We start from the raw sequence: 10,695 nt of genomic DNA on the forward strand, positions 1-10,695 counted from the left end.
TTAAATAAAAAAAAAGAAATAGACCTAAAAATCCGAGGGAAAGAAGGGCAGACGTCACCAAAATACAAACCAAAAACATAAGAACAGTAAAATAACAAAGGGCTGTCTAACCCCAGTAAGTGCCCAGGTCTCACGGTTTCACACACTGAAGCCTAACACAGCTTGCACACACCCCTGGAAAACAAACAAACAAAAAACCAGGGTCAGGCTTATGTCCAAGGACTGTGCCGGCTCCAAAAAGGGCAGCCAAGGACCCCAGACCAGTTTCCCCACGTCAGAAGGACATGGCAGCCAAGGCAGTGGAGACCCCAAGCTACTGTGGGCTCCAGGGAGGCAGCATTGGGGCGGCCCGGGGACTGCATCAACCCGAGGGGAGCACAACGCGGGGACCCTGCCTGGACACTCTGCAGCCAGAAACAAGCCTTCCCCGAGGCATCGGCCCTGCAAACGAGTCACGTCCCACTGCTACGTTCTCTCACAGCCATAACAGCTGTCACGGGGGAAGAACTCACATACAACGACGTGCATGGCTCCATGAATTTTTACACAGGTACATACCTGTGGAACCACCCAGATGATGGGAGTGTTCTCAGCACCCAGAAGTCTCGCCTCTGACCCCTCTGGTCAACACCAGCACTCTCCCTCAAGGGAACCCCGATCCAACTTTAGTCATTAGAGAGGAGGTCTGCCTCCAGTCTGAAGTTCATGTAAATGGAATCACAGTACGTACTTTGCATGTGCGGCTTGTTTCACCAGACGTTATGTCGCGGTTGTCATTTGACATTTATTTGTGTGATTCTCTGACTGTCTCTCCCACTTTGTCTCCGGTGCCAAGCAGAGTGCCTGGTACTTAATGGGTTCTCAATAAATACTTGTTAAAATAATGAAAGTGGCACAGTTTTTGCATGCAGGAAACATCTAATATATGCAAGTACTGTAATAAGAATTTCTTATTAATATGACTTAATAGGCCTCCTTTTGGAAGATCTATAAAAGAACACAACAATCTTTATCTTCTGGGATAAATCTCAAAGATTTACCATTCTACCTAGTCCAAGTGATAAATGTTTATGGCAGAATCTCACTCTGATTTGCTAGAATTCCCTATTTAACATCTGCTCTCTGGCCCAGTGAGCACGGCCATAGGGCTTATAAGGCCTGAACGCAAAATCCTTTAGAGCAGTTTGGTTTCACTCTTCTACCTAAACAGAGGCAAATGCTCCAATGAACCAGAGGAGAGACAGACACACCTAGTGAACTGTGTGAGGTACACCTCTATATCCTCATCACCAGATAACCAACCCCAAGCCTGGCTGCCACCCTCTAAGACCTGGGGCCCAAGTTAAAGAGGAACACCAACGTATGCTAAATATATCCTCCGGCAGAAGGCCTCAAACATCCCCACGCTTCAAACACAGCCTTCAACTAAACTGCTACAAAGCAATTCCAAAGTCGTTTATAAAAGATGTTTCTCTAGATCACCAATTCCCAATCCAGTCAGACCCAATACCAATCCTCTCCTTAAAGGTTTTTTTCCTCTTGGTTTAGTTTTTAAATATCACACAGTAAACTGCACTTCTTCTGAGGGTGGGTGGGTGAGAGTGGTTCTACACATGTTCACACGTGTGCAGACTCGCGCAGCCACCACCACCATCATACTCGGGAGACGAACCAATCCATGACCCCAAAAGCTGCCTCGTGCTCTCCCTGTCCAGTCATACCCTCCCCGCCCCACCCCGCCACCCACCCACCTGTTCTCCGTCACTACAGTTTTGTCTTTTCAAGAATGTCCTACCAAAGGCATCACACACTCTGTAACCTCTTGGGACTGGCTGATTTCACTCAGCACGAAGCCTCTGAGACTCCTTTCCACGGAGCATCCCAGCGGTTGAGGGGCCAGCTTGTCCATCCAGCCACTCACTGACAGTCATTTCCCTTGTTTTCTAGATTACGACCAGAGCTGCTCCTATAAACATTCATGCACAGGTTTCTGTGTGAACCTAGGTTTTCATTTCTCTAGAACAGATGCCCAGAGTGGGACTGCTGGGTCTCCATGGTAGTCTTCTAATAAACTGCCAAATCTCCCCAGAGTGCCTGTACATTTTGCACTTCCTCTGGCCACGTATGCCAGTTCCAGCTGATCTGCACTCTTGTCAGTACTTGGTACTGTCAATATTTTTTATTTTAGCCACTCTAATAGGTCTGTAGTGGCATCTCATCGTGGCTTTAACCTGCATTTCCCTGGGGACTAACGCTGCAGAACGTCTTTCAAATGCTTACTGGCGTCTGTATAGTCTCTTGAGTGAAAATCTGTTCATGTCTTTTGCCCGTTCTCTAACATTTCTGCCTTTGCCTGACTGTAACAGCAATCAAATTAACATGTCTACGGCCTAACTCCTGATCTTCTCTCTCCAAACCTGCACCTTCTAGAGTCTTCCCCATCCCAACACCCACTCCACCCTTCTGACGGCTCAGGCCAAAAGCTGACAGTCATCCTTGATTCCTCTTTCTTTCAGAACCACATCTAACCAGCCCACTTAACCTTCACAACATAACCAGAATCAGTTTACCTTTATTCTTACTGGTCCAAGCCTCATGTTGGGATTCCACCAACTAACCTACCTAGCTGCTCTCCACCCTTGCTTCCTGCAGTCTCTTCTCAGCACAGCAGCCAGGGTGATATTTTTATAACTTTAAGTCAGATAATGTCACCCCCAGCTCAAATCCCTCAAATGGCTTCTCACCCAGAGTGCAAGCCAAAGACCTCCTTCACGTCCTACAGGACTGGCCCCAACACCTCTCCGACCTCAGCTCTGGCCGCTCTCCTCCACGTTTCCCTCCAGCTGCAGGGCTACAGTATCGTCAGGCCATGCAAGTACTACTTCCCCACCTCAGGACTGCTTCCTTCTACCCGAGAGACCCCTCTCATCCCTACCTGGCTTGCTGTGAACATCTCTCGGTGTTTTCAGACATCCAGAGGTGTTGGAGGAGCTCTCATTACACAGAAAAAAACATAGAAAGGCCATTTTGACAATGTTTTGAATACTCTATGTGAAAATGCCTCTGATTTCATTTACTTCAGAGTAATCTCTAATTTACACTTCGTAATTGATCAGGGCTACCCATTAACTTGTTTTATCAAGAAAGGTTTGCCTGGGTTTCCCTGGTGGCGCAGTGGTTGAGAATCTGCCTGCTAATGCAGGGGACACGGGTTCGAGCCTTGGTCTGGGAGGATCCCACATGCCGCGGAGCAACAAGGCCCGTGAGCCACAACTACTGAGCCTGCGCGTCTGGAGCCTGTGCTCCGCAACAAGAGAGGCCATGATAGTGAGAGGCCCGTGCACCGTGATGAAGAGTGGCCCCCGCCTGCCACAGCTAGAGAAGCCCTCGCACAGAAACCAAGACCCAACACAGCAAAAATAAATTAATTAATTAATAAACTCCTACCCCCAACATCTTCTTTTAAAAAAAAAAAGAAAGGTTTGCCTGGAATGCTATTCAGTAATAAAAGGAACACAGCATTGGTACGTACTACAACGTGGGTAAACTACTGTGTGAAGTGAAAGAAGTCAGATAAAAGAAAATACATATTATGTGATTCTGTGAATATATTTCCAGAAAAGGCATGTCTCTAGAAACAGAAAGCAATTCAGTGACTGCCTGCGGCTAAGGATGAAAACACCGATGGTAAGTGAATATGAGGACGATGTTCTAAAACTGGGTCATGGTGATGGTCGCACCAACTCCATTTTACTAAAAATCCTGAATCGTATACTTACGATGGGTAGATTTTACGGTTTATAAATTATGTCAACATGGCTGTTTAAAAGGACTGCCGGCAATACTTGGACTTCTATAACATATTAAGGAACAATAATTTAGTCCTCAAATAAAACAAATATCGCAAGGACGTTTTTGTGCTCCCAGTCTAGTTTTTGCAGGACCGAAAAGAAAAAAATGGGTTAAGGGGTAAGCTGAGGTGCAAAAGTTGAGAGGGAGGATGGAAGAAAATATCATTTTCTAGATGACTACTCTGGGCCAGTGATTAAGGAAGCTGCCAGTGTGTACACCCACCTACCACTAAGCCCCACCCCACCCCACCCACCCATGCTCATGGAAATCAATCTGTCTCTACGATGAGTAGGCATCCCAGCTCTCAGCCTGCTTACCTGGTATGGTGTGTACTTCGTCCAGGATCATGAGGCCCCACTCCTGAGTTTTGAGCCACTCCATCACCCGCTCGGCCTCCCAGGACCTTTTGGTGGTGTGGCCTAGCATGGAGTAGGTGCTGATGGCAATGGAGCAGCCTATGGGCTTGTCCTTGGCGTCGGAGGTAAAGCGGCAGATCTGGCTGTCGTCGATGGTGGACCACATCTTAAACTGGGCTTTCCACTGCTCCACAGACACAGCTGAGTTGCCCAGCACCAGGCAGCGTTTTCTGACTGTGCACGCAGCTGTCACGCCAACCAAGGACTTCCCAGCACCTACGAGAAACCAAAGGGCAATCCTACCCAAGGCCGGGTTGAAATGAGGGACAGGGACAGACAGAAGGACTTGTCAGCCCACGAATCTGGCCAAAATTATGTGTAATAATCCTCACGGCTGACACTGTTGAGGTGCTTACTGCTCCAAAGCTGTTTCCTTCTTTAGAAAAAGGAGGCGCACACACTTCACACACAAACGTGAGAATTAAAAGACACAAGCGCCAGGCCCTATTAAAGCACTGTACATGCATCTCATTTAAATGTTGAAAAACAACATTTGTCAAAATAAACCATAGGTAAGAGACACTCCTATTATTGCCATTTTAAACATGGGAAAACTAAAGCTGAGGGGTAAGTCACCCAAGGCCCTGGGACAGCAGTGCTGCTGGGGTACAGTGTGCCCAACACCCAGACTACCTCAGGAGGGACTCAGTAAAAGACGGCTACTATGATGACACAACAAACTGGGCTGAGCACTTGGGAATGCGGTACGTACGCTGCTACTGGCAAAGACAGAGGAAGGTGAAACTCCAGGGGCTTCTGAGTTTACTATCACCTACTGTGTGAAGATCAAGTTTAAAAATCAAGCTATTCCTTGAAACAGCAATTCTTCCTTTACCAGGGGCGTGCATCAAAATAACCCATGAGGCTTTAAAAAAAAAAACAAAAAACTGAAGGTGCCTGCCCCTCCCCTAGAGAGTCTGCCTTCTTGAGTATGGGGTAGGCCACCAGCTGAGCCTACTGTGACCTCTGGCCAAGAACCTAGGCCAGACCTGACACGACTTAGGACAAATGATGTTAGATGGGCGCCAAGGGGGCTGCCACAGCCCCTTCTTGGATGTGCACACTGTAATAAGCAGTCCAGGACCAAACAAAGTTTCTGTGCTAGGGAGCCTCCAAATACACCCAACTTACAAGACTGAGTGTGAGGAACTCTAAGCCCAGGATGTAAACTAGCCCTTTCCCACAACACCATCCTTCCTCACTGCCCAAGACTTTATACACTGCTTAGCTGATTGGTTCACTGTCTGAGCTACCCCACCACAATGAGCTCCATGAGGTCAGGAGTGTTGTTCTATCCACCATTACATGCCCAGCGTGGAGGTCAGGGCCCTGCACAGAGCAGGCATGCAAGTATTCGTCAAGTCATGAATCAGGGAGCCATGTGACACTGGCTGTTCCCTGACCAGGTGGGATTTAGAGGAAGGCCCTCAGGGAGAGCGTAAGGCAGATCCGGACAGAGCAGCCTAGCCATCTTCTTCACTCAGGCATCACTCACCACAAGGAAGGACGATGACCCCGGAACGTGCGCGCCCATTCCCAAACATCTTCCGCAAGCTCTTCTCCTGATAAGGTCTAAGGACAGCTGTGGGTTTCAGGTCAATGTTGATGTCAGGGTTGACAGAATCATTCCGGAAGTCGTATTCTGCTAACAGAGGGTACTCCAGGTGGATGCAACGTTTCTGGAGTTCCTCAATCATTTCCTGGAAAGTGAGCATGAAGGTTTTATAATCCTGTTAACTCCAAAGTGTGCTCACAAACAGCACACATTCTAAGGAGCCTAATAATTTAAAGAAAAAAAAAAAAAAAGGTTAGCTAGACTTTTAAATTTCAGATCTTGCTTGATGAGAGCCAGCTTAAAGCACAGACTAAGGGCCCCAAACTAAGGACATGGACAAAATTAAATCCAATCAGCCACCAAAAATGCCCCCCAGGCACTGTTTCTCACATCTCCCCAGGAACTTGTGAACACTGACCCCCCAGCCTGAAAAACAGGACACTCAGATCTAACTCCATCAGGAAGAATGGTGCTGCAGTGCACAGACACCAAAATCTGGGGACAGATGGGGATTCCTTCCTCTCACACAGGCTACAAACAGTCCCTGAAGGGCTGAACCAGCTTCTGACACAGGCTTAGAGAAGCAACCAGGAGGGGTACGTTCACTAACCTGCTTGACTTCAAAAGATACTGTCTGTGTCTCTTCTTCTTCCTCCTCGTCCTTGTCCATTTGCTCATAAAAGTCAAAGAGGTCCGTGGGGATGTCAGATTTACCCTGTGGATCTGTCACCCGGGAAGTGGATGGCCCACCGCTGCCTTCAGCGCTCTTAGCGATCTGAAAGAGAAAGGCAGGATCTGGACTTGCACAGAACATTTAACCCTACTGTTACCGAGCAACAAAGCTGCAAGAAAACAAGGACTACTAGACTGCAAATGCTGGCCTAAAAGCACCTGAGAGAATTAAAGTCCTAAATGCGTCCACCCCCAAGGGTGACCCAGGAGGCCACATACAGCAGATTTGCTTGTGAAAGTCTCTGTGATGAGCTCGGTTGCCTCCCCCTCAGAGTTCCTCAGGCGGCATTCCCGGATCATGGGATCCTGGAGAAGATGCTGGATGACATCAGGGTGAGAACTTTCAACGAAGTACCTGTAAGAAGGGAGAAAGGAGGTGCATACTGACCAGTACACCATTTTCAGAAGGTTCCACTGCTCACTCATAAGATGATCTGGAGATAGCGGCCTAAGGCCTCTCTCCACGCTCACCCTCCCCCAACCCTTTGCCAAATCTGAGATATGAGCTACTGGCCATGACATAACACACGAGGGTTGCAGGCAAAGCCCCACTGTGAAGACAAACTAGCAGGGATCTGAACCCCAGCTCCACTGTTCAGGGGAATACAGTGATCAGTGAATGAATTTCCGGTTTTGGCCACATCACTCCACTTTTTCCTTTTAGCCCCTTACTCGGGGGAGTAGGTGTTAGTGCAGAGCAGACAGTCCACAAGTGTTAGCTCCTTGCCACCTGATATGCAGAGGGTGAACGTGCCTTGGATGGGCCTGTCACAGAACCCCTTACCTGTTGTGCTTCAGGACCAGCTTGACTTTCCCATAGCTGACAGTACATAACTGCAAGAAGTGACAACACCATAGAGGCAAAATTAGCAATATGCACCTCACTGAGAACTCGTTCATTACTGGGCACATCTTACTACCTATCAAACAAGTGAAGAGTTCATTTTACTTTAGGAAAATCCAATGTGCAATCCTAAAGGGGGCAGATCTGCCTAAATTGAGCTTTTCTATTAGCTCCTACTTTTTGAGGGCAAAACCTTCCTCTTGCCTGGCTAATTCTGATGCACATCCCTTAATCTAAAAAATGCTGCTTAGAATCTTTCTTTTATTTTCTCTTTCCCTTTCTTCTCCATTCCCAGAGCCCCATCCTAATCCAGGAGTTCATCTCATTGTACCAGTACTACCACAGATCCCAGCACAAAGCTGGTAGTTATGTGTCCACTAATTGTGAGCTGCGTAAATTAAATGTGAAGCCTCTGGCCTCCTCACCAATGTTCCTATCTCCCCAACTAGATGTAAGCCTCTTGATGGTAGAAAATCCTTCCAGGTTCCCAAAAATCTTTAGGATGGAATGCAGCAGAGATTATACAGTAGCCACGAAAATTCACAATTCAGATCTCAGGCTGCTGCCGCCTCCACTGCTGCCCTTCTGCATCCACCACTGCACTAACCAACACCCACATTCCCACAGGCAGCTCCCAACCAAGACTGAGAACAGCCAGGGTACTGAAATAGGCTCATTCTACAAGGCGCAAGCCCTTTTCCCAGGGCACCCTTTCACATCAGAAGAAAGGAGAACTCTCTCCAGGGCTCCTGCCAGCTTCTCTAAGATTGGCTTCATTACTGTACTGGATGCCTGTGGCACTCATCTTCTGCTACTTCAGATCTGGGGGTCTGAATCTAATTCCCTGTAGATCAGCCGAGGACAACGAAAGCCACTGTCCATCTCTTTTTAATGGTATTCACTCTCTCTCAGAACAAACCCAAGCAGGTTCAAGTGCTCGTCACATAGAACCCTATCCACTTCAAACTTTGAAGTCCTTTTTGACTTTTCCTCATGGAAGTTGTTGACTAGCGGTCTCGTGCAGGTGTGCAAACTTAGATGGAGTTTATCATCTGTACTAACTTGCTCAGGTTACCATATAGAACACCACAGACTGAGTTGTTTAACAACAGAAACTTATTTCTAGAAGTCCAGGACCATGATGCCAGCCATTTCGTTTCCAGTGAATGCTCTCTTCGTGGCTTCTAGGGGGCTACCTTCTTGCTCTATGTGCACGTTACATCTTCCTTGTACAAATGAAGAGAGAAAGAGAGCACACACGCCTTCTGGTGTGTTTTCTTATAAGGACACTCATCCTGTTGGCCCCACTCTTATAACCACGTTTAACTCTAATTATATCCTTACCCCCAATACAGTCACATTACGGGTTAGGTCCTCAACACACGAATTCTGGAGGGGGCACAATTCAGTCCGTAACACCATTCACTTCGGGCTATACTCCCAAATAACCCAGGCCAGAATGGGCCTGAATTAGTATCCCTGCTGTGTTAGCACCCACTGGCTAAGAGCAGCTCATGGGAAGTCTGCCCTCAGCAAAACACAATGCTCGATCCAGAGGAGTAGCAGCTGGGGTAATCGGTTACTATGCTCCCCACACTGGATCTGAATGGCATTTTCATGACTGCTACAAGTTAACAATGTACAGCACCTGTCCCCACTATCACTACGTTACGAAGGAGGGCAAAAGAGCCAGCCTTAGCCCCCACTTGCCTTAATAAACTGAATAATTCCGTCAGGGACTCCCGTCTTGCTGAGCTTCCTGAGGTACTCAGTGATGTCACTAGTTTGCAGCCCAACGCTGACAGCCGCGTACAGGGAGTAGGCAGTTAGTTTGTACTCGTGCACGTGGGTTGGTCGGCACACCGGCTCTGCAATAGCCACCAGGAAGTCTTGAGCATATCTGTAAACTGGAGAGAAGGCTTCTAGGAAGATGTGGCCATCAGGAGCCTGAGAAACACCAAATGGACACAACAGACAAGGAAACTAATGAGTTGCAGAGACGATGAGACTCTTTCCCACATCACCATCTAGAAAGGATAAGCTGCTCAGAAAGTGATCTAAAGCTAGCCAACACCAGGAATATTTTTGTAAGCACATCTTCAGCCAACTGTGGGTCCCGCTACTTGAATCGGATACAAGGAGTAGAGAGGATAGAAGAAAAGGTTTCCGAAGTTAGTAGCTGCCTCTCACGATTCTTCACAGGAAGAGCCCACCTTACTGGCTATCCTTCTGGCTAGATTTCAAATGAATGGAGAACATTAATTACTTCAAGTTGAGCAAAAAAGCTGCCTAGCAAATATATGTCTCATTAGGTTTTTTTAAATGGGGAATTAAAATGTTACATAATAAATGCCATTTATTCTTTAGATAAAAGTTGTTTCCAAACATGTGGCAGAACTGGAGAGGGAAAGGGGAGCAAAAGGCGGGGTTAGGGAGGAAGGAAGCCCAACTCTAGCCAGCACATGTGTGCTAGCATATGCTCATTGCTATCTCGGCTGTTTCAAACTGCCTATGAAAATGAAAGCTCGCTGCCAGTGGGCTCTGAAGCAAAGCTCACTATCCCGCGTTCCCATTTGGGCCGCACCCACTCCTGGGCCCGGCCCCGGCTGAGGCGTGCTTACCACCCAGAGGGGCCTGGAGGTGTGGTCGTCCTTCAGCGGCATCTGCAGCCTGTAGTCCTTGGCTCCATACTCATCCACTTTGGTGCTGGACTCATCCACCTGCTTCCCGGCCGCCGAGGGAACCGCTTCCTGAGGGTCATTCCCAGGGGCGTCGTCTTCATCGTCTTCCTCATCCTCGTAGTGCCGCTTCTTGGACTTCTTCTTCTCTGCAGATACGGACACAGAAGTGAGCCCCGCAGGAGCCTTGCGTTCCCCCAGCACCGACTAGCCGCAGGTCGGGGGAACCTGGCTGCAGCCGGACTTCCCCAGCGCCAAGCACCCCTAGCCCAGAGCCACTGCGCGCCGCAGGCGTCCTCTCCCTCAAACGCTGCCCACCCAGCCCGGGGGGCAGGGCTGCCCGGAGGTCAGGGCTGCCCGGAGGTCCGGGGTCGCACCCCCGCCCAGCGGCCTGTCGGGACAGTATGTGACGACGGCGAGCGACTCTGGGGTCGACCGCCGCCGAGAAACCCTGAGCAGCTACCACACAGGATGATAGGGACGGCAGGTGCAGGCAGCCCCGAAACGCGCCTACGCCACGTCTCACCGCGGTCCGCCCGGTCCCTTTTGCCCATGTCGGCGTACGCAGCAGCCAACCCGTACCGCCGAGGAACCCCGGAGACGGCTCTCTGTGAGACT

At 48.8% G+C, this 10,695-nt stretch overlaps 1 protein-coding gene across 1 annotated transcript in view; it reads right to left on the bottom strand.

Moving 5' to 3' along the window:
• Nucleotides 1–10,695, bottom strand: part of ERCC3 (ERCC excision repair 3, TFIIH core complex helicase subunit) — a 36,467-nt gene extending 25,772 nt beyond the window's left edge. Inside the window, exons 1-8 of the mRNA XM_067742247.1 lie at nt 10,604–10,695; nt 10,021–10,226; nt 9,110–9,346; nt 7,340–7,389; nt 6,775–6,910; nt 6,434–6,598; nt 5,764–5,968; nt 4,170–4,484 (exon numbers count right to left, since the gene is read on the bottom strand). Coding sequence (XP_067598348.1) covers nt 4,170–4,484; nt 5,764–5,968; nt 6,434–6,598; nt 6,775–6,910; nt 7,340–7,389; nt 9,110–9,346; nt 10,021–10,226; nt 10,604–10,631 — 1,342 coding nt within the window. The 5' untranslated portion in view covers nt 10,632–10,695. The remainder of the gene's footprint in view (nt 1–4,169; nt 4,485–5,763; nt 5,969–6,433; nt 6,599–6,774; nt 6,911–7,339; nt 7,390–9,109; nt 9,347–10,020; nt 10,227–10,603) is intronic.

Source organism: Pseudorca crassidens, chromosome 6 (genome assembly GCF_039906515.1).
Source record: "Pseudorca crassidens isolate mPseCra1 chromosome 6, mPseCra1.hap1, whole genome shotgun sequence".
Taxonomy (NCBI): Eukaryota; Metazoa; Chordata; class Mammalia; order Artiodactyla; family Delphinidae; genus Pseudorca; species Pseudorca crassidens.